At 42.9% G+C, this 23582-nt stretch overlaps 4 protein-coding genes across 4 annotated transcripts; 2 read left to right on the top strand and 2 right to left on the bottom strand.

Moving 5' to 3' along the window:
• Positions 1–436: 436 nt before the first annotated feature.
• LOC307263584 (proton channel OTOP2-like) lies at positions 437–6656 on the bottom strand. Its single transcript, XM_080044773.1, has 6 exons — positions 5865–6656; positions 5614–5750; positions 5467–5525; positions 2030–2172; positions 1077–1942; positions 437–894 (listed from the first exon to the last, which is right to left on the bottom strand). The coding sequence occupies exons 1-6, from the start codon at positions 6385–6387 to the stop codon at positions 724–726; spliced, it is 1899 nt and encodes a 632-aa protein (XP_079900899.1). The 5' UTR covers positions 6388–6656; the 3' UTR covers positions 437–723.
• A 1832-nt stretch (positions 6657–8488) lies between these two features.
• On the top strand, positions 8489–13783 carry ush1ga (Usher syndrome 1Ga (autosomal recessive); the record flags this gene model as incomplete). The annotated part of the gene is made up of 4 exons (XM_080043318.1): positions 8489–8652; positions 11768–12221; positions 12752–13545; positions 13663–13783. The coding sequence occupies 4 exons, from the start codon at positions 8489–8491 to the stop codon at positions 13664–13666; spliced, it is 1416 nt and encodes a 471-aa protein (XP_079899444.1). The 3' UTR covers positions 13667–13783.
• A 1935-nt stretch (positions 13784–15718) lies between these two features.
• Positions 15719–18368, top strand: LOC307263478 (tripartite motif-containing protein 16-like; the record flags this gene model as incomplete). Its single annotated transcript, XM_080044625.1, has 6 exons — positions 15719–16141; positions 16406–16501; positions 16618–16851; positions 17271–17442; positions 17648–17722; positions 17833–18368. The coding sequence occupies 6 exons, from the start codon at positions 15719–15721 to the stop codon at positions 18366–18368; spliced, it is 1536 nt and encodes a 511-aa protein (XP_079900751.1).
• A 451-nt stretch (positions 18369–18819) lies between these two features.
• On the bottom strand, positions 18820–20259 carry amn (amnion associated transmembrane protein; the record flags this gene model as incomplete). Its single annotated transcript, XM_080043567.1, has 1 exon — positions 18820–20259. The coding sequence occupies exon 1, from the start codon at positions 20239–20241 to the stop codon at positions 18820–18822; it is 1422 nt and encodes a 473-aa protein (XP_079899693.1). The 5' UTR covers positions 20242–20259.
• Between the last annotated feature and the right edge of the window lie 3323 nt (positions 20260–23582).

Below are 23582 nucleotides of genomic sequence, written 5' to 3'. Positions count from 1 at the left end.
GAAAAAACTCCCAGTAAAAAACCCTTTACTGAACCCTTTACTGAAACTCACCTCTTCAAGAAAGCATATGTCCCCTGAACCCACCCATACCACACCTGACTCTATTCCAAACCTCTTTTTGAATTTGTTTAGCATCTTGTTTTCCTGTTTTCTTTTCTTTATGTACTGTATATTCTATGTGATGTAAAGCGTATTTGAGTGACCTCCAAAAAAGTGCTATATAAATCCTATCAATTATTATTATTATTATTATTATTATTATTATTATTATTATTATTATTATTATTATTATTATTATTATTATTATTATTATTATTATTATTATTAACTACTAACTAGGCCCTTGCTGCCATAGTTGCATAAGGTCAATTACTAAAGCTGCATCTACCATAAGTAATAATAATAATAATAATAATAATAATAATAATTGGTGACACAAGGAATCATTTTCTTTTATTACTTTATTGCATTGCTTGCCATTTGTTTCTGCGTACAGAGACTGAACATTAATAAAAATCATACAAGATTGGCTTCACTTGTCAATATTTTCAACTCCTAAAAATAAAATGTTTGAATAAATGTACACTGTCACATCTACAAACAGTTGACATGGAGGTGATGATCTATCAGTCAATAACCAACCAGTCAACCAACCAACTACAATGTATACAAAACAGATTCATCATGCCCAAACTGTTGGCTGTACACATGCCCCCCGCAGCATTATGAGGTCAGGAACACTTCGAACAGGCTCGCGACTGAATGCATGCGGTAAAAAATGCCAAAGGGCAGCCCGACATTCACAACAGCAGCCCACATGGTGAAATTGTAGAATTGGGTTTCAGTGTCGTGGTCAAACTGGGGTCGAGCACCAAAGGCAGGCATGATCCACAGCTGCAGAGAGAGAGAGAGAGAGAGAGAGAGAGACACACACAAAAGAACAGGTTGGGTATTTTGGTGGATTTTAAAAACATTCAGTAGGAGTGTGTGTGTGTGTGTGTGTGTGTGTGTGTGTGTGTGTGTGTGTGTGTGTGTGTGTGTGTGTGTGTGTGTGTGTGTAAGGGAGATTAACTCACTATGACGTTGCCCAGAAGCAGAAAGACGCAGACCTCCTTCAACACTTGTCTCTTCCATGTCAGTCTGGGTTTGTGCTCAGCCGCGTGGCCATGCAGGCTGTACACAGGGGCCACTGGGGAGGGCTTTTCATCCATGTCCGTTCCGTCCATGTCCGTTCCATCCATGACGCTCAGCTCTTTGCTGGGCTCCAACACGTATGCATTCGCAACCACCATGAGCACAGGGTGCTTCTCGTGGTAAGGCTCCCGGTGGAGGCCCTCGATGATGAAGAAGTTCTGGAGGCCGAGTTGGATCACCATCAGGATGGACCAGGCCAAGTTAAGCCCGTTCAGGTACCCTCTGGCTCCGGTCGCGACCATGGCCACGATGCTGAAGTAGCTGATGATAAACTGTCCCAGAGAGGTCCCCACCAGCAGTCCCACATCCAGGCTCTGGGTGGGGTTCTTCTCAGCCACGTGCTCCCTGTGGTCCACCTTGTAGACGATGCAGCCAATCACCGTGGTGACGGACATGAGGGTTACTATGACTATATTCATAATGAAGTGTATCATCACTGCTTTGTCTCTTTTGTCCTCATCGTTGTCGACTTTTTGCATTTCCATCTCATACACGATGAAGGTGACCAGACCTGACACCACTAAGAGCACTCCTGCCACGGGGCTGAGATGTATATTTCTCATACTGAATTTAATTTTGTGGTGGCCGTGTTCATCCACTACTCTGCCGACGTTTTTCCACAAGACGTAGGCCATGGCAGAGGCGAAGAGACTGTACTCGATGTTGAAGGGGTACAAGTAGTAGTAGGCATCCTTGAAGATGCTACATGAACTGTGGCTGCACTTGCACTTATCATCTCCATAACCCGCTGTAAGACACAGGAAGAGGTGAGGTGTGTTATATTGTGGTATTTTAACAATTGCTACTTTTGGTTGCTTTTATCTGCTTCAATTACCTTTGTACAGGCTTCTCCCGAATAGTTTAGTGGTGTTGCCCGGATAGTCAGGTTCAGGTAAGATTGTTTGGTGAAGGGACTCCTCAGTGACTGCAGTCATCCACAAAACTAAATTTGTGGACAGGGTGAGCATCAGACCACATCTAAAAAGAGAAACAACCCTGTCAAACAATTTAATTATCTGCAATGCCGGTCCTATAATGTCAGATTTATATAAATATGAGTCACATATCATATCTACCAGGTAATAATATTATTGCATTTAATTGAATTATAAACAAAACATACTTGTACATCTTACAGCTTCAGAAAATCTATAGGGGAGAACGGGGGAATCTGAGGCATTGGGTAATGTGAGCCACCCCCTGTATCTAGGCAACGGAAAACATGTGTGGTCATGTGAGATATATGTTTTCAAGCCCCTCTCATTTCCCCATGGCCCTGAAAGAGAGGACCTCACGGTGCTGTGGTAAGCATGTTTTTTTTCACCAAAATAGGTATTTTGCATGTAAAAGTAAATTTTCTTGCTGTCAACTTAATCAACTGTTGTGCCAAAGCAAATGTATTCACGTAGAAAAACTTCTATCATACGTGTTGATGAACTACCAACATATGAAACCATGTGATGCTGATAACTGAAGATTAGCCTGAAATGCTAAGAGAGGTAGTTTTTTCTCAAATTGTGGTGGTGGGTAGCCTGGCATTCCCAGACCTGCCACTAGGCGCTGGCAAATTAAATTTGCTGCGCGTGTTGGTCTGGACACGCACCGTTGAAGCTTTATCAAGAAAGCCAGAAATCTGGCTATGGTTTCAATTGGTTCTATCTAATGTGGGCGCGCCAGAGCCCCTTATATGGTACTCTGGGGAGGACGTAACCGGATGACGACAGTGACGTGCATGCGACGTCGAAGCCGTGATAGTAAACATCAAAGATGGCTGCGGATATGTTGTGTGAGTTTGAGACTGCTTTGGCCTCGACCCTTAACGATTTGGAAGACGGCACTCAAATCTTTCATTAGCAAGTAAGTGGAATGTTCTATTTTGCCGACCGACAACGGCAAACGTTTAATTTAACAGTTTAACAGCTGTTCGCTAAACGAAAGGGGCTTACGTCGCCTTGTGCATCGCTCTGATTGATTGTAGTGCTATCCAACTGCGTGCAGTGGCATTTGAAATGCACGGGTAGGAGCCGCCCCTTGAGTTGGAAATTACTATTGATCGTGGCCAGACCCTCTATCGTTCAAGATATCAGGGTCTGGATTTCCAGGCTAGGTGGTGGGGGAAAGTGAGCCAAATGCTGTGGGGGAAAGTGAGCCACTGTCTCACTTTCCCCCACCATGAGGAACAAGTTAAGTTTAGTCTTAAACATATTTTAATGTAATATTACATGACATATGTTTTATTTTATTGTCATACACATTGTAGAAAAGCCATCATGCCAAGGAAATACACAAGGAAGACGACTTGGGGCAACCACACGGAAAGAGCACCTTCTCATCTTTCCCTGTAACCTTCAGGGCTAGAATGTAGAGTAGGCCTAGTTGAGTATGACAGGCTGATGTTATAATCCAGTTGGGTCTTCTCCTGTGTTCTGAGTCCCAGGCTGTTCTCGCTGGTTCTGATTTTCCTATGCTTTGACCCCCAGACACAAGCTGGCTCTAGGGGCCCACTCACACTAGGGCCGTTTGCCTTTTCCGTGCTGCAGGAAGATTCAGCACGATTCCCCCTCCCCCTGGCCCGTGGTCACACTGCTCGTGGCCTGGGCACGATTGCACCTTGCGTACGTCACCGTGCGCGTTTACGATTCGGAGCGTAGTCTACTTGTAGGCTATAAGACTGTTTGTGAATATTTTCATCCGGCCAAATTTGCATCAAATATTCCACTTCCAAATTAGAGCAACGAGAATCCTTAATCTATTGTTTTTTTTAAAATGTAGCTTTGACGTAATAGGTCGCGGTGGACAGTCTCATATTTGTGCAGCACGCTGTTTATTATTAATATAACGGCCCGTCATCAGACCATACGTACCGGATGGTTTTATACACATCGACCGCTCCATCAAGTAATCCAAGTCAGAACTTTTTGTATGAGCAGAGATCGTTTTTTTAAAGTTTCTTTATAAAGTTTCTTGTTAAACCTTAGTGTAGGCTACTGTTTCCTTACACCGGGCCGCGGAGTCCCGTTGTGTGTTGTTTTGGGTTCGTCTCCACCGCCATGTGTAAAGACAGTATTATGACAGTTGACGGGAGGAAAAAGAAAAAAATCATCTGACGAACGTGAGTAAACACGAAAACCTTTTTGCTTTGCTTTCTGCGCTCACCTATTTAGCTCTCTCCCTCTTTTATTAGCCCACACCTTGGCCTACACACACACACGTTAATTCACATTTTATGTAGCTAGGCTACAGTCCAAGTGGTGGGCAATTCTGGTGCCGACTAGAAAGGCAGCGGACGTTAACGGACAATTAATAAATTCACGTCAGGAACGCCGCCTGTGCGCTTGCTTGTGCGTGTGTCATCTCATTAGCATCTGTACTTTGGCCACGGCACACCGCTCCCAAGTGGCCAAGGGGCTGTTCCGTGCTGGAATACGAATGGCGTGGTCACACTAGCCAAACGTTCTAGACTTTAGTATGCACATGAGCTCGGGCACGGGGCCGCGGCCCTAGTGTGAGTGGCCCTAAGGGTCCTGTGTTCTGACCCCCAGACTTTGTTATAATCTAACTGCTTCTATCTTTCATTTGAATCGTATTAAAACCTTTTGAATTATAATATGTTGTATTTGATTTTGTTCAGAGTTACTTTCAAGTGTTTAGAAAATTTGCTTTGCTTAATTGACCAAACCCCATCATTCTTTTACTAGTCCGGCATTAGTTCTGGAATGTGTGGCTAGCTTTCAGGATTCTTACTGTTACAATATGTGTTGTTATGGTAGTTTCAGAGTGGAAAAAGTAAGTGGATCAGTTTACCCCACAGCTGGGGTAAAGTGAGCCACATGACAACTTGTTTTTTAAACAATCATATTTTCACTGCCCTTTGTCTTGAAAAAATTCTGATAATGCCCATTTCTAGGAAACATCCTGAATTAATGGGAAATGTGTAAATTTGAGTGATAAATAATTTTAGCTCACTAGAGGGGAGCAAATGTAAAAAGTGGCTCAGATTACCCCGTTCTCCCCTATATTTGCTGGTTTTCTTTGTCCTTACCGGAAACCTTACAGTTTGTGAATGTTTTTCATAAAAACAAACAATTCAACAAATGAAGATACATGTATAATTTTGGCAATGCATCAGTAGCCTACTAAAGATACAATATCTAATTTACCCAATATATAATACAAATATACAATGTCAAGTTACTGTCATTTTTAATGAAAGGAGAAGGGTAAAGTATCAGACTAGTTACCCTCAGGGATACTATTACACAGATCACCTACCGTGTAAAGTTCTTTTGTAGCTGCACACAGTCCTTGGAGTGGATCCACAAAAAGTATGTCTGCAAAATGTACAATTTTATTTAAATTTTGCAATGAAAAATAATTGTTTCACTTCTGCGTGGTTAGCAATTTTTAGGCATTGTTTACCTGCACAAGTATGAAGACAAGTTGAACCACAGGGAATGCAACCTTAACAGCAGAATCACAGTGGAGGTAGCCCACATAGCTGCCTATCTTGAAAATGTCCATGGTAATACTGAGGAGTCCGAATAGCACCAGTCCTCCTGGAGGAGTAAGAACATGTAGAGCAAGTATAGGAGATTAGAAAACTGTTCCAAATTGCTCTTTACAAAAAAACTTAATTCTAAAGCAAATACAACAGGTAGCCCTATACTCACCCCTGAGCCACACAGGTCCAGCATGACCGTCTTTGTAAACCACAGCGTTTTCCTTTCTGGCCACGAAGATGACGTAATAAATCATCCAGAGAGAGGTGAGCACGAGGAGGATGATGAGGAAAATCTGCAGTTCAGAGGCGCCGATTTTGACATTGCTGTAGGCACTGCCGCTGACCAAGGCACAGCCCAGGATCAAGATGTTCACACAGATGATCCCAGACAGCATCACCCCCAGGTGTTTGCCCCTCTCCTTCACCATGCCACGGCATGGGCCACTGTATGGGCCACTGCATGGGCTCTTCAGGTCGCTTTCACACGTGTCCTCCCCCGTCTGTTCCAGTTCGTTTATGTTGTTGGACAGGTGGGCCTCCTCCATCTCCCTGTCTTTGGCCGTCATCCTGCATGGTTCACAGGTGTTGCCATCGGTCAAACAATCGCACGGATAGCCTGTGTTCAAACACATGGCTGCTCTCTCTCTAGGATGCAACCACAAATGAGACTTGAGCGCTATAGCTGCTCTCATATGAGACAACACAGGTTTAACAGCTACACCCAGTCATTGGCTCCCTTCAGGGAAAAGATCCCGCCCCAAGTAAAACCTTTCCACTGACACTGGAATCAGCATTGTTGTGTGTATCACACACAAGGGCAGTTTGATTATCAACAACTGGGATTTTATTTCCCAATTGTTTTGCAAAGCACTGTATGTTAACAGTGCAGTATTGAGTGAGAATCCACAAACATGTTTTCAAAGATTAGCCATGCTATTTTCCTCTGGGATGTCATCGACACTACAACTCACACATCTGATAAAATCAGGGGAAACCTCAGGAGAGGGGAGACAGGCATATAACTCATGTCAAACTAGCTATTTTCAATTAAAGAAATCCAGCTATGGTAACCTGTAAGCCTACCTGATGAAGTGTGATCCTGAGAAGCAGTCTGCGCAGCGATGGCTTTTATATGCCTTCGAAAGACACAGTGGTTTACTGTACAAAGGGTCATAAATGTCAATAAATCTGTTATGAACAACTTTGTATTATCACCAAACACAGGGTGGTGTTGTGCACAAAATATTAATGTAAAGTTCAAAAGATGTTTTTAGGAAAAACCTTTTCTCACAAATTCCAAAATACAAGAAACCGGTTCCTTTACTGAGAAACAGCAATTAACTCGGATATTACACAAAACATTTTCTAATCCCGGCTGCTTCGTTCTTAGCTTTAACAAGCATACACAACACAGATGTTGAGCATGGAAAAATACAACTGCAGATGGCAGGAATCAACAAATACTTTGTTTTTGTTATCTTTCTGTATTCATAAATACAAATTGACTGAAACCACCTTGTTTGTCCCAGTTCTTGAGGCTTCACAATCTAAACACCATCTGAATTCTCCAAAAAGGCGTAGCATTGCATTGCTCGCCTATCTTTTTGATTCTGTGCTGGAAGGGGAATACTTTAAGTTTCTTGTCTCTGCAAAAGTGCCCGAGGTGTAGGACATGAATTATGTACTAATTGTGCCTATTGTTATGGAAGTTTGAATTGACTATAGCATGTCTTGAGAACTTCAGTAATTATGCACATGTTATCCCCTTTTCATTAGGGTGGGGCCGGGAGAGCAGAGCTAGTTCTCATTGCAACACTCCATTGTACTTTTTTGAAATATTTGCCTTTGTCTGCCCCTGTTTCTTAATGTTCCCTACCAGCAAGAGGAAGTCTAAAGTGTGAAAAGTAGTTTACAGAAAAGAACATGCAAAACCAAGGACAGAAGAGTGACTTTTGTTCTTCCCTATGTTCCAATCACAACCACACATGCATATGCTTTCTCAAATTGCACTGAGCATGTCCGACTTATACAGCTTTTGGCAACATAATTGCAGCATAAGTGCAGTGGGGGGTTTTCTCTTGAGGTTTAGGCCAGTGTGATAAATGAGTTTCGAAACAATAAATGAAAGTTCCAAAAGTGTATTCAATTTTCACATCATGAAAATATCTTCTAACCTGTATCTGAATATTATTGTTAGATATTAAAATATAGATTGATTGAATAGCTCAAATACCTTTGCTGGCTCCATATAACCTAATACTTTTGACGCACCTTGTTTAGTTTTTTTGTGTGTTAAGTGAGGTTATAATGTGTTGATCAGTCATATCAAATGAACACATCTCTTAGGTCCAAATAGAAATCGTATTGGACTAGGGACATCATTACATCAAAGTAAGTGATCAGCTGGCCTGGCTACTTTTACTTGCAGTTTGCATATATTTATATATATATGCTTATGGCGTCGTATATATATATATATTGGGGGGAGGGGTTGTTCTTAGACCGGAGAAGGGTCCCCGCTCTGTTTTAGACCCCCTTAACCACCGGGAGCACTGTTACCCACACGGTGCACGCACCATGGCGTCCCTGGATACCAGTCCATACCAACGCGGTCTGCCTGCAGCTCCACCGCTGATCTGTAACGACTGGACGCTGGGTGGGGAGGGGGGCACATTGGCTCTTCTGCCGGTCTGCTCCCGCTACATCCCCGCATGACGACGACGACGACGATGGTGGTTGCGGTGGTGTTGATGGAACGGAATGGCGTCGAGCAGGGAGGATTAATTCGGCACCATGAATGACAGGTACCATAAGGCGGCCCGGGACGGCTACCTGGACCTGCTGAAGGAGGCGACTCGGAAGGATCTCAACGCGCCGGATGAAGATGGCATGACACCGACGTTATGGGCTGCTTATCACGGCAACCTGGAGGCTCTGCGGCTGATCGCGTCGAGAGGGTGGGTAGAACGCATTGGTCGCTTTATGACTTGTTATGGCGTGGGCGCAATAGGCTACTGCGTAGAAGGCTACACAATTCACTCACACATGTCCAACAAAAAACTTTATCGTCCTTGTTTTTCAAACTATTTTCATGGTTAGATTAAGCAGAATATATTTAAAAATATTAAATTCAACTAGTCTTTCTCAATTGTAAAACTTTGAAATAATAAAATAAAAAAAGCCTTATAACATGGTATTTGACCTATACATGGTGGTATATGCTTAAAGGTAAGGTAATGGAGATAAACCTTACAGCAACTTAAGTAACAATACACCACTAACAATGTAGGTCATCTGTTTACAGGGTGCAGCAATGATGTGGTTTTAGCATAACCAGGGGTGTTAGGCCATGAGGTCTTGACATACTACCAACAAACTGGGTCTTTGCTAGGACCTTTGACCAAGTAACCCTTTTGGTCACTTAAGTTTGGCTTCAGCATTAAGCCATGGTCCGAACAATTCCGATGCAGTTGATCATAGATTATAGAACATATGACGGTCATTTACAATATTACAAAGGACAACTGAAATGTAATGCCTTCATGACACTGTTCTAAAGTCACTTGTTTGCATGGGATCCTCTCCTGAGCACATACACATGGGGTGAGCCCATACAGGTTCAACTGTAGAAAGTGTGGTCTAATAAATACTTTGCAGTCCCGCAGTCAGTGACAGTATTCACTCTTAGAACTATCTAAAAAACTTAGAACTATCTATGTTGACCCATGGAAAAGACTTAATGGAATATAGCTCACTCTTAAATCATGAACGGTTAAATAAAAGAGCATTTCATAACTTTGTTTTTTGTTTACATCATGGAGTATATATCATTAAATAGTTGTTTAATCACAGGAACATGAACATTTCTTGTCAAATTCTCAGCAGATCACATCAATTTAGGAAGCTACATCAGGGAATGAATGCACGCCTTACTACAATCAAAATGAGCAAATGTGATTCGTATTCAGGGACAGTTAGGACGCGGAAACACAGAACAGCCCATTTCTCATTTTCATTCCGGCTGACCTGGTTTGCTTGTCAGCCAGGAAAAATGAGCCCATTATGTGTCTGCTTAATTGAGCAGGGCATGCGAGAAACTCACTGCAAAAGCCAGACAGAATTATTCATACGCAATAGGTTTACTGGATGGGGGAATATCATATTATGAGGAAGTGTTGAAGACATTCCATTTGAACAGTTTCCTTAAAGCACACAGGCACCATTGTAAGCAAGTACAATATTTCCCACAGAAGTGTAAACAAGGATATGGTGGCATTCAGCTGCCAAAAAAACACAGCATTCCTCTTTTGATAGCAGAACAAATGTATCTCCTGATTGACATTGGGTCCTAAAATTACACATTAATAGCTGCCATAATGTTTTTAAAGAGGCACCACATTTGTGAGACCCAGGGCATTTAACAAAGTGAAGTTTAATATTGGTTGACAATGTCATGGGAAAGATGCCATGCACACATGAAGGACTATATTTGGCGAGTATATGGCATCGGGAGGCCTGCAGTAACATCAAGCTGTCATAGGAAGAGAAGACACAAACAGCCCCATAATGTGATAAGGAATATGGGGGGGATTAGTGGGCAAGCCCTATCATTGCTGTGGTCAGCATTTTACTAGGACTGACATAAATTAATGCCACATAAAGCTATCATGTTAAATGTTCTCTATCCACATGAAGCATATTGTTTGTATTTCAGTTTGTAGCATGTTATGTTCCTTTGTCTAGTGAGTCAGCACAAAGTCAACAGTTGCATTCCTTTGTTTGATCGTCGTTTTATCGTTTGCCACATACTGTCCAGCATGCATACGGATGACAACTGCTTCCTTTCTTTTAAATTCAAGCAACCTTTAATCCTAAAATGGCTGTTTCTCACTCTGTGTCTGAGGCTGTTAAAACCCAATCCTGTGTCAGACGTGGAAGAGCAGGGCGCTGAAATCAGAGTGGGACATGGCTAATCGCTGGCCAGGTTGGGTCTGACAGATCAGACACATTCCCTGTGAAAACCTTACGACACAATCCATCAATAATACATTTGCGCTTTGACAGTAGCGTCATCGTATCAAATATTTATCAGTTTGTACGTGGTTTCATTGGAAGACAGATACAAGACACAAGACAGCTGGTAAAGTTGTGAATTTCAGCCAATCAGATGGCTTTAAATTGAAGAGAAAAAAAATCATCAAGTTAGTTTTGACCTGCCAATAGTTAGCTTTGGTGACTTTGGTGTGTATCATTAATACATCTTGTTTTCCTTTTAACCTTATTGATTATCAGTCAGATGCTTAATGGAATAGTGGGCAATATGGTTTTAATAATAAACAAACACATTAATCAATGAAAGCCATAGATTTGCATACCTAAAGAACAATTAATAAAGTTCCAGACACATCTGTCCTCCACATCATCCAACCAGCTGCAATACTGTAGATGTTTCCACTCGAGGAATTCAGCTTGACATGACATCACCAGCGGCCATACACAGTTTTTGAGTCAGTCGGCGAGCGCATCCCAGTCGGCCTCCCCTGAAACTGGATCCAGGTAGTGTAGCAGTAGTGCTGGCAAGCCTGTGCTCATATTACAGATCAACAGCAACAATGCTGCACAGGTAGAGGTAACCCTAAGGTCGTTGACTGCCAGCCAAGGGTAAATGTTGCTTAGGTTGATTGTTATGGGCCCTGCATAATAGTAGGTTTTCTTTGAGGAATAATTTTTTAGCCAAATCATCCAATTCGCCAAATGTCAAAGCCTTTCAAAAATTGGGTTATCCATAAAGAATATCTATGTGTGCTTCTCTAGTAGGGCTATGTGGTGTTTGGACTATAAATGATCAAATTAAGGCCTCATTAACAACCTACGGATGGCAGGTCAGTGGTGAAAACATAATCACAAAAATCACAAGCTTACTCATGGGTGAGTCATCTAAACAGAAGACCAGGGAGGCAACCTGTATCCATAACAGTCGACAAGAAATGAAAATGCTTATTTCTAATGCATAATGTATCTATGTATAATGTGTCAAGGAGTTGCATCTAACATATTTGCTATGGTCTACAGAGGGAACCCTGACAAGTGTGACATATGGGGGAACACGCCGCTCCACCTGGCAGCTGCCAATGGTCACCTCAACTGCCTTTTCTTCCTGGTTTCTTTCGGTGCCAACATATGGTGTCTGGATAACGACTACCACACGCCGTTGGACATGGCCGCCACGAAGAATCACATGGAATGCGTCCGTTACCTGGATTCCATCGCGACCAAGCAGACGGGCCTCAACACCAAGCTGGTGGGCAAGCTGAAGGAGCGGGCGTTCCGTGAGGCCGAGCGGAGGATCAAAGAGTGCGTGAAGATGCAGAAGAAACACCACAAACGCATGGAGCGCAAGTTTCACAAGGACACCTCTGAGGCTTCTGCATCGGACGTCATGAGCTTTTCCAGTTACACCAGCAGCTCTGTCAGCCACCAGCTGAGAAACTTCAATTCAGCCACCGTCAGTGTGCCATATTCTCAGGTCAGGAGTTGGATTATAGTTTTGTTTCTTTTGAATTTTTGTATGATTCAGTTTGTCAACATGGTTAAAGTGTCAAGGCTGACAAGGTAATGTGTATGCTGTACAGTGTACTTTTTAGCATGTACCATCATCTTATACTAACGTCTTAGCATACTAACCTTTCCCTAATAAGAACTAAACACAAATACACCTTGAGGTTGAAAGGAATGTTAGCTTTGTATGTATTTGGTCATAAATCAAGTTACTGGGCAATTGGAACATGAATGTATGTAAAGAGTTCATCCAATCCATCCAATAGTTGTCAACTTCATTGTGGTGCTAGAAGAAAAAAAGTCAAGGATCACCAAAGTCAGTAGAATTCCTCCGATGGGTGTCACAAATTCTGTACCAAATTCCAAAGCAATTGGAAGTATTTTGAGATATTTCAGTCTAAATGAGGTGTTGAACAGATGCTGCTGGTAATGTTTGGAAAATTCATCCCTTCATTTGTGATTCTGCTTAACTTTTCTTAAATATTCCTATCCTCCTAGGCTACCCTCCATGCCACAAACCGAGGGAAGACCAAGATTCAGAGGAAGCTGGAGAAGAGGAAACAAGGAGACGGGACCTTCAAAATCTACGAGGACGGCAGGAAGAGTGTGCGCTCTCTCTCTGGACTTCAGCTGGGCAACGATGTCATGTTTGTCAAACAGGGGACCTACGTCAACCCAAAGGACCGCGGCCGCCGCAACGTTCGCGACATGTTCCCCAGAGACAACTACGATGCCATTTCACGTGCCATGAGTGAGCCGGACCTCCACGGTGCCGACGTGGACTATTCTGAGATCAGCACGGACTCAGGACATGATTCCCTGTTCAACCGGCCTGGTCTGGGCACCATGGTCTTTAGGAGGAACTATGTGAGTGGGGGACTGTTTGACCTCGGTGGTGGTAGGGAGGAGGCCAGCGTGTCGGGCAATAACGTGCGTCTGCGCAGTCGGCTGCAGCACTACCCCAGTCAAGATGAAGACAGCATCGGCAGTGCGCACAGTCTGCAACAGAGGAACGTGGAGGAGCTTCCGTGGGACGAGGTGGAACTGGGGCTGGACGATGACCATGAGCCTGACACCAGCCATCTGGAGGTGTTCCTCGCCTCACAGAGCATGGGCGAGTTTTCCTCCATCTTCAGGCGGGAGAAGATCGACCTCGAGGCGCTGGTGCTGTGCTCTGACCATGACCTCAAGAGCATCCACATCCCCCTGGGACCGAGGAAAAAGATCTTAGATGCCTGTAAGAGACGGTTGGAGACGGTAGAGGACCCAGACTGCATCGAGGACACAGAACTGTAAGTAAAGAGCGTTTACATACAGTGTTGTGAGAAAGTATTTGGACCCAATGTTGCTTTGTCTCCGTACTCCTACTCCAGTTACAAACACGGTCTCTTCTCTTGTCTGTCCTGCAGATAATAAAAGGTGTCCCGCAGTGTGCTCACCCAGCCTTAAAGGTCAGTGCAGCACTCTGGTGTGAATGTCCCCAATTGACCAAATGATTTACCTCTCGTGGTACCTCAGTGGTAGCAAAGCGGAAAGGACACTGTCAAGATGAATATGTCAAGCAAGAAGAGATACATTCTTCACAGGATGCATTTACTGTGTCTTGTTGGTCTCATGAGAATCACTGAAAATATCTCTGAATGTTTGTTGGTTGGTTTGTTAGTTGGAGTCCGCTGCACTGCTTGGTTTAACACACTGAAAGACATTCATCAGAGTGCGGTGCCGTGCGGCGTGTTGTATGCCATGTGGCATAGTTAACAGAGAGTCGATTGTGGGGTCTGTGTCCCCTGAAAGTGTTTGCCCCTGTGGGGTAAATCCCACCACCTCATGTGCCTGCATGGCTTGTGCCTTTGCATTTGCTTAAATGTGCCGTTTGTCATAATTATCTTTGACATTTACTGCATTATTATGACTGCACTAGTACACATCTTAGCTGTTTCCTTACTCATATTTCATCTCTGTACATGTTTACATACATCAGGCCATGACAGTCTAGGTGTGGCTCACTGGCAATGCGAGCCAACTGTTCATTTGGATTACTGTTCTGATTTACTGTAGTATTGTACCATGTGAGTACACAATGTCTTGAGATCATTTCTATAATACACAATTTAACATGTTGTATTTCTATATTTTGCATGTCCAGTCCATACACTAGGATCATTTTAACCCTTTATATATCACTCATGTCAGTCTTGACAATTTGTCTTCCAATCATGGATAGTTTTTGCACAAGAGCATGTTTTAATGTTTACTGACATTTTATTTGAATATAAAATAAAAAAATAATCTTGCTTCTAATGCTTGCTATCCCGACTGCACTCTACTTGCTATTATTCATATGAAGATTAGGCTGGATCAGATTAAATATATCCAGAGGGTACTGTGTGTGCTTTTATATAAAGCATGGGGCCATATCTTAATTACATGCATTGAAGTGTACTTTTTTTTTTACACACAATAGTTTAGGGCTTATTCGGATACTTCTTAAAACTTAATATTTAGGTGTGATCTAAGTTGTCTTGGCAAAAAAAAAAATTACAATTTAAAAAAAAAATGTTGTTGAAAACTCTTAGTTAGTTTAAGATTAAGATGGGTGGGATTCTGTAAATGAATGCTCAATTGTTAGTGTGACAAACATGTATATTAGTTCCTATAACTAGTATGCACTGTCTGTATGTAGTCATGTTCTGTTGTACAATTTTTACAGATCAATGAACATCCTGTCTCTGTCAGTACCTGTTTACACAAAGACATGGTTTTACACTTCCCCGGCCCCTCCGAACTTTAGTGTATGTGTCAGATAACACTTGTTTAGGCATCTTCAGGCATTGGGATAATCCTCTTACATAAAAGACAGGCGTCATTCCCGCCGAGTCAGGAAATGCTGTTGTCTAGGAGCTCTGTTCCTCTTGCATAACATTGTTATCAGGAGGAAACACTGAGGTCAGAAGGGTTCTTTGGCAAAATATTTATGCTAAAGTGATGATTCTATTTACAGTCCATACTGATGTTTTTATAATTGTCTTAATTTGCTTTTTGGTGGCAGAAACCTATACCATACGTGTTGAAATAAACCTTAAACCCCCAACTTTGCCAGACAATGTGAAATCAGTAAACAAGCTGAGGTTATTAACTCGGTCGGAGTGGAAGGGAGAATGTGCATTGCCCTCCCTGGCCTGGTCATAATACACCCGTCATTTCCTCCACTCATCTGTTAAATCTACTTGGTTTTAAGCTCAGTGAGTTTTAGACAATGGAGGGGGGAAGAACTGCCCAGTTGGCTGTGTCCAGAATACTTTAGGCGTGGTATTTAATTCTTTCCTCATGCACTCAGAGGCTCCTTAGATCTCAGAGAAGGCAGGAAAAGGCAGCCTTCAGTCCTAACCTAGCCATAAGCTTTGTGGCCAACTAACACTTCAACCAAATCAGGGTTTAATTTGACCAGAGGGAACACTCTCAAACATGGCAAGTCTCAGTGGTGAAAACGACGTGAATTTGAAGAAGAGTGAAAACAACGTGGACGTAAAGGAGGAACCGAGGGATCCCTCCATGGAGCCGTCCGAGTCCGACACGCTGCTCCCACAAGACGATGTGTTATGTGACTCCTGCATGGACAGCCCCACACAGGCCATCAAATCCTGCCTGACCTGTCTGGTGTCTTACTGCGAGGCCCATCTCAGGCCCCATTTGGAGAACGCCAGATTTCAAAACCATCGCTTGTTGGATCCCCTCCACGACATCGACTGCCGGACGTGTGGGGTTCACCGACGTCCTCTGGAACGCTTCTGCCTGGCGGACGGCTGCTGCGTGTGTCTGGACTGTGAGATGCAGGAGCACCATGGGCACCCGACTGCCTCTGTGGGGAAGGCACGCACACAGATTGAGGTCTCAACACAACACAAAACATAATAGTAAAATGTATTCATCACAGAGCATCTTAAAATGTGAAAATATTTTTATGGTTTTGGCTATATTTTCAATTTCTGAAAATTTGCTTCAACTGTTTCGAACTGTTTCCTTTTTTATCATCTCAAAAGGGCATACTGTATATGCTTTCAGCATATGTCAATAATTACCTTGCATTTCTGTAAACCTGACAAGACATCTTTTTGCAGTTGTGGGTTGTGATGATGATTGTTTGTACTGTAGACTGAGCTGCAGAAGAAACAAGATGAGATCAGCCAGAGTGTGGTAGCCGCTCAAAAAGCCATTCTAAAGCTACAGAGCAACAATGACTTAATAAAGGTACTTTCCATTAATGGTTACAGATTGTGTACATTAACTTAATGCACATTGTACTACTACTATGAAGGTTTTTTTCTGATTTAATTTGTCTTGTGTTTCCTCTCTGTCCTATCCAGTCTTCAGTGCAGGATCTTTGTGTTAATGTTGACCAGCAGTTCTCCAGGCTGCAGACCACAGTGGAGGAGGCCAAGAAAGGGGTGATGGGGGTGCTGGAGGGGGAGAGGAAACAGGCCCTCACACAGGCACAGGGCATCCAGACACATCTGGAGCAGAGGAGAGAAGACATGATGAAAACTTTAGCTCAAATGAACAAACTGGCCAAGAGCAAGTCGGATGTTGACTTCCTCCAGGTGCAAACTATATGAAACATTTAGGATAATAATAATAATAATAATAATAATAATAATAATAATAATAATAATAATAATAATAATAATAATAATAATAATAATAATAATAATAATAATAAGTAAGAAGAGAAATGACATAAGGTGTGAACACATGTTGGTTGCATGTCTGCAGTGTGGGATTAGGAAAAAAAACACCTCAGCACACACAGTAAGCAACATAGTAAAACATCACAGACAAAAAAAACTTGTAGACTTGCACATTTGGGAGGGGGGGATGTTCTCTGACACAAAGTTTATTTTGGACACGGGTGTGTTGACAGGGTACACATACAGTGGACGAATTTCCGCGAATTCCTTGTTTAGAGAAAATCGTCGTCATGTTCCTTGATACATACTTCTTTTTTTTTTGGTTATTCCAGGAGTACTCACAGTGGAAGAGTCAAGTGGCAGATAGATGTCTGCCTGCTACGCACATCAATCGCATGGATCATCTAACCTCATACGTCCAGGCAGTGACCCATGCTACGCAGGAGCTGTGTGACCTGATCTTATCCACATACAGGGAAAAAGTCAACTTGATTTGGAAAAATGGTAAATAATTATAAACATGTAGTAAATACCACATCAGCTCAACATCAGCATGTCTTGTCCTTGTGAGGACAGTGGCATGACTGTACACACTTACTCTAATACTTTTTCGTTCCATTTCTTTTAAAAACCTCTTTATTTATCCTCAGCCTCATGTCTTACTGACCAAAATACTGAAAAAATATCTCTGCAAAATGACAACCTATAGGTCCTAAATCCCAGAGGCCAGAATCTCCAGCTTCGTTCCTGCCTGAACCAGAAACGCAAGCAGATTTTTTGAAATGTAAATATGCTATTCAATGTATTAGTTGTTCTGTATTTTACGTTAGTTGAGGCGTAGCTGTTGATTTGGCTTATGAATGATTCACAAGTTATATTTTGCCTGTGTTCTAGATAAAAGGAGTTTGACCTTTGACCCAGACACCACCCACCATTTCTTACGTGTGATGGAGGACAACAGAAAGCTGACCAACACTAGCCCCTGGCAGCACAGCTACCCAGACCACCCTGGCCGCTTCCATTACTGGCGCCAGGCAATGACTTTGGAGAGCCTGTACCTGGGTCGACACTATATTGAAGTAGAGCTGAGTGGGGAAGGTGCACACGTAGGAGTCACATACAGAAGTATCGACCGTAAGGGCGAGGAAAGCAACAGCTGCGTCACTGGGAACCACTTCTCCTGGTGCATGGGAAGGAACAGCCGAGGTTTCTCCGCCTGGCATGATGGCGTGGAGATGCCCTTGGAAGTCACTGATATCACAAGAGTTGGCTTATATGTGGACTTTCACAGAGGCTCTGTGTCTTTCTATGATGTGACTGGTCCTATGAGGCTGCTCTACCAGTACTTGGCTGATTTTATAGAGCCGTTATATTTTATAGCCTGGCTGTCAAAGAAGGACAATGCAGTTTCTCTGGTTGATGCTAAATGATGCCTCTTCCCACATTGTACCAACAATTGATATAATCTGCCTTCACTGTGAGCTTTTCAAAGACAACATAGTGCATTATGAATGTCTATTTAGGTTAAATAACAAGATTCATGAAGTGATAGTACACACACAGTTCTTCATAGAGGGTTAGATGTACCACCAACTAGTGGTGACTGTGCACAGATGTTCTGCTTGTTCTGCAGCTTTATTGCAACTTTACTGCTCTTGAATGTGATATGAATAAGGAAACAGGTACACAGCTGCCTGTCAAACATCTTTATTATTGTTTTACTAGCCTTGATAAAAGCTTCAGTGTCTGTCAGCATGTTTTTTATTTATTATTTATATTGCTTAATTATTGTAAAGATGATTGATTGTTTATGAGGGGTATGTAAACTCAAATGCTTTGGAAATCATTAGCATAAATACCTAAATACCATTGCTGTCAACTTCAGGCAGTAAAATCAGTTTCATTGGCATCATATGCTGGATTGACAAAGGACACACCCATCGGAGTCATGGAGATTGAACTATTTGTTTCAGTCCCATTGAGACCAGGGATATCAGGCAGCGCGTTGGGCCTGTCAAACATGGGATTGTCATAGCCATGGTCAAGAGTCCCACCAAGGTCTCCAGCGCCACGGTTTCTGTTGAATATGCTCAAAGAGGGCAGTGAAGGCAGAGGTGGCACGTGAACAAACCCCTTACGAACCAGGACGAACATTACTATGACCAGGGCCATCATAATTAGAACTCCAAACACAGCTCCAACCACAACCCCGGCACTGCCTCCAGACTGATCGCTGCTGCCGCCGGATGAGGCTTGAAATGTAGCCTCAACGATTCCCAGGTTAGAGCCATGAGACCGGGCATCCTTCACTATGTCCCAGGCCAGAGCCTCAGATAGTGTTCCACCCTCTTTGTCCAGGATGACCACCTGGATCTCCGGTGAGGTACCAAACGGCACGATCCCCATCAGCCGCTGTGGCTTGAAGACTTTAGACATGCCCAGCTGGATGGATTTGTATTGTGGCAGGATAAGATAGAGGTGATGGATCCTCTGCCTGTAATTCTGCAGGCTGAAAGCGGAGGCGTAACGGATGGCGACGATGGCACCACAGACATGGCAGCAGTGTCCCACGGGGAGAAGAGGCTTCTTACAGTTCGGAGGGTCGCACGTGACGGTGGCACAGATCCGCTGACGGTTTGCAGAGTTCCCACAGTCGCAGCCGGAGGGATCATCGCAGCCCGGGCTTCCAACAGAGACAGCAGAGGAGCCGTGGAACTGCAGTCTGCCTGAGCGCGAGCTGAGATACTGTTGGAACTCCGATCTGCTTCCAAACGTCTGACCCAGCACGGACACAGATTTGACAGGAATGCTAGACTCACTGGAACTGGTGTCCACCCTGAAAGAGGAGAGGGTTTTGAAAACCACATCATCACTGTTGCAAGGCACACTCTCCTCGTGGACTGAGAACCAGACGTTTCCACGCTGCAGGTCGTCAACAGTTGCAGCCGCCTGCCACAGAGCTGGGTTAAACCACTGAAGAGCCTCGGAGTCTTTGAACTGGGTGGTGACACCGGCCCCGCAGCCCGGCTCTTGGCCACTCACCACGTAAAATCCTGCTCCTGAATTCAGGATGAACTCTCCATCGACTGGCAGCCTCATCTCCCGCACAGCATGCGTAATCTCCACAAACACAGACACTTGTCTTTGGGCTGGAAACTGAACAACATCATTGCCACATGGGACAGCGTCTTTGTCCCAGTTTGTCTTATTCTCGTAGTTGGTGTCCGGAATCCACTGTTTGTACAGGGCACCCACTGCCCCGACCAGACAGAGGAGAAGAAGCACGTTGGTTGTTTTCAGCATCTTGGATGTTTGTGGCAGACAGAGAGAACATTTAGGTGACCTTTGTTTCCAGCCTTGTGACTACCGTGTGAGTGCACACAGTTGTCCAATAAAGTTGCTGAGCTCTGGACCACATCAACCTGCTCAATCAGCTGACCTGTAAAAGATTGACATTTTTCTTGCAATAACAGACCTGATTAATGAAAACCAGGTGTATCCCTTTTTCTTTTTACCCCATTGTCAGTTTGTCTATCATGAGGAATTCTCGAACATCTATGAACACATTTCTACTGCTGTATGTATTTTTAGTTATGAAGGTGTGGGCTTTCTGTCATTCTCCAATATTTTCTAGCCATAGGTAAACTAACAGAGATTATACACAAAAATAGTATATAACTGCCGGTGACTGAAAGTGTTATGTTAAGAGTGAATAAATCTAAGTGACGAGGCATTCATAGGTTCTTAAAATATCCAGGGACAAACTTTTCAAACCTCCTGGACAGTCCTCCGAGCTCCTTTTGCCCTTTAGTTACTTTGGAGTCAACCTCAAAACTTTGCTGAGATTTTCACAAAGAACTGACTTAAAGCTACAATGGGTAACTTCTGTTTCCCCCATTAGATATTCTGAGTAATTACAACAACACTGGGGTGAAACCAGTTTGTAAACGCTACAATACTAAGAATTACAGAGAGTTTTGTGGAGCTGATAGGCTTAATAAACTGTGTCAACTCGTTTGGCAATGGATTGAATGTATTCGACATTCATGAATATGAAAAAGTTATGCACTATAGCTTTAAATTAATGGTTAAAATATAAGGTAACACTGTTTTAAAAAGACTGTTTCGTGCCGACTCAGTAATGAAACTGAAAGATATAATATCACCAATATATCAATGAAAACAGACGGTCAAAACTGTGTCAAAATGAGCTAAAATCCTAAATACAATAAACAGTAACATGGCAAACTTATTTTAGGTAAGCTCTAATTGATTATTCATTAATTTTTTACATGTTTTGAGGCGGAGGATCCCTCCGACGCTCTCTGTCCGGCTCATCAGACAGCACTCAGCTGTCTGTCAGTTGAGCTGGACGAGCCACGGTGTGTGGAACAAAGCGATTTGTTCTGATCTCTCTCCACTCCACTATCAGACTCGCATCACTCATTTCACTTAGTAACTCTAATGTTGTTAGGTATTTATCTTCATCTCTTATCTAAAGAGTATATGGATGACTGCACTTAGTTGTCAGATCGCGGACCCCAAACAATGCCGTTGCCTAGTTTGCTCTAAAACAATTTATTTTCCTGTGCGGGTCAAATTGACCCAGTGTGGCGGTTCTAGGTATAAATGCCTGTTTTTTTAATCCAGATTAATTGTGACTTTATTTAACCATGGGGTCAAAGAGTGGGGGCTTCAATATTTTATAAAAGTTCTAGTGTTAAAACCGTAACTACTCTTTTTAAAACAGTAACTACTCTTTTTTGTGTACCTTATTGTAAAGTGTTACCAAATATAATTATCCTAAATTGTCATTAACTTTCTGCAGTGACAGCCTTTTGAAAGAAAGCAGAAGTAATAATTTAGCTCTTGACTTAATCCACAAATATGATATCCTATTAAATTACATCATTTGATGTAAACCTACTCTAATCTCTAACTCATTTTAGGTCCAGAAAGCAGTCATAAAATAAAACCCTACCCTGAATTTAAATGTATATTCTTAACCTCTGTCACACATCAGAATTATTGTCATTGCAATAGGGCCTACATTATCTTAGTGAGTACCACTTCATTTTTTAAGTTTATTTGGCTTCTCAATTAAAGTTTTTTTCTGAGACATTCCGAAAACTGTTTTGGTGACCAGCAATATGATTACTCCTGCTTCTCGGAACACAGACCATACACATAAACACACCCTCATTAACCCTGAGTCTCACCTGAGGCAGTGTCTCACCTGTGGCTTGTTTGCATGTCAAGAAAAAACAGTCATCCATGTCATGATCCTTTGCCCTTGTGTTGTTTTTCCCCTTTGCCCTTGTGTTGTTTTTCCCCTTTGCCCTTGTCTGTGGTTGCGTTCCGAATCGCATACTTTCTACTATATAGTATGTAGAAAAAAGATTTAGGATGTCCCGATTCTTGTGGCCAGATTTAGGATGGTTAGAAGTACCCGGATGTCCTACTTCATGCGGCCAAGATTGTTAGTGTTGAAAACTGCATCCTATTTGGGCGATTCTGACCCACAATCCAGTGCGCATGTGAAGTGACGTCACATCGATGAAGCCTCCATATGAAAACAAACGGGGATGTGACGGATATAAAAGCAAGAGGCAAGATCAAGGCGCAATGTTATGATGAAATAAGAGAGTAAAGTATGTCCCAATAGTATGCCTACTGCATCCTAACTAGATTCTTTTTATCGTTGGATGTAGTATGTAGAATAGAAAAAAGAAAGAGTATGCGATTCGGAACGCAACCGTCTGGTGTAATTGCAGGGTTGGAGTCAGGTGTGTTGGAGTCAGACACCAGCATTCACAGCTGCCATCAATCACCAATCAACTGCTCTTCTTAACACCGGCCCAACCTTCCAGACACTGCCAGATTGTAGACTCTGTTTCACACAGTCAGTCGCGCTTTAGTCTACTTACCTGTTTGCAGCGCCGTCTGCATTTTGTCACTTGCTAACTCCTGTTCTCTCTGCCACAGCTCTCCCGGCCTGACTCCAGCCACCAGCTCCAGCCCTCGCCAGCCAGCAAGCAAGCTTCCCCCCAGATCACGGCCCTAACCCATGGCCCTAACCCCCAGCTGATTCCTTCAAAATCAAACTTCTTAAACTGGTACTGTCTCCGCGCCTGTGTCCTCCCTGCCCAGCCGTAACAATCCATGTTCAATACTGATATTAAGTTGGTTAGTCAGCAGCTCAACTCAGGAGGTCACCTATTAAGTTACTCTAAATGTTTAGCCAATTTCCAATTCCAGTACATCCAAAGGAGTACGCTATCATTTTGGATGCTATTCCTTCTGGTGCCCTTATGTCACACTGACATGTTTATGTTGTTCCCTCTTTAGAGTTGGGTGAGTCCGAAGTAGGTAAATTGTGTTTCTCAAATGGTAATATCAAAAATAAAATGAAAATAGACTAATTAGAGCTTTATTCCAATTAGATATAGTATCAACACCATCTATTTTATTGGGAGAAATTTGTAGTAAACATCCCCTGGCAAAAAGTCTGGATTTTCTATTAACTAATAAAGTGAGAGACAATTCCTACAAATGAATACACAGATTGTACCCTGCTAAAGTATATCTTCTAGCCTGGCATTCCCAGACCTGCCACTAGGCGCTGGCAAATTAAATTTGCTGCG

Source organism: Ammodytes marinus (genome assembly GCF_949987685.1).
Source record: "Ammodytes marinus genome assembly, chromosome: 16".
In the NCBI taxonomy this organism is placed as follows: domain Eukaryota; kingdom Metazoa; phylum Chordata; class Actinopteri; order Uranoscopiformes; family Ammodytidae; genus Ammodytes; species Ammodytes marinus.
This window is presented reverse-complemented; position numbering and strand designations above follow the sequence as displayed.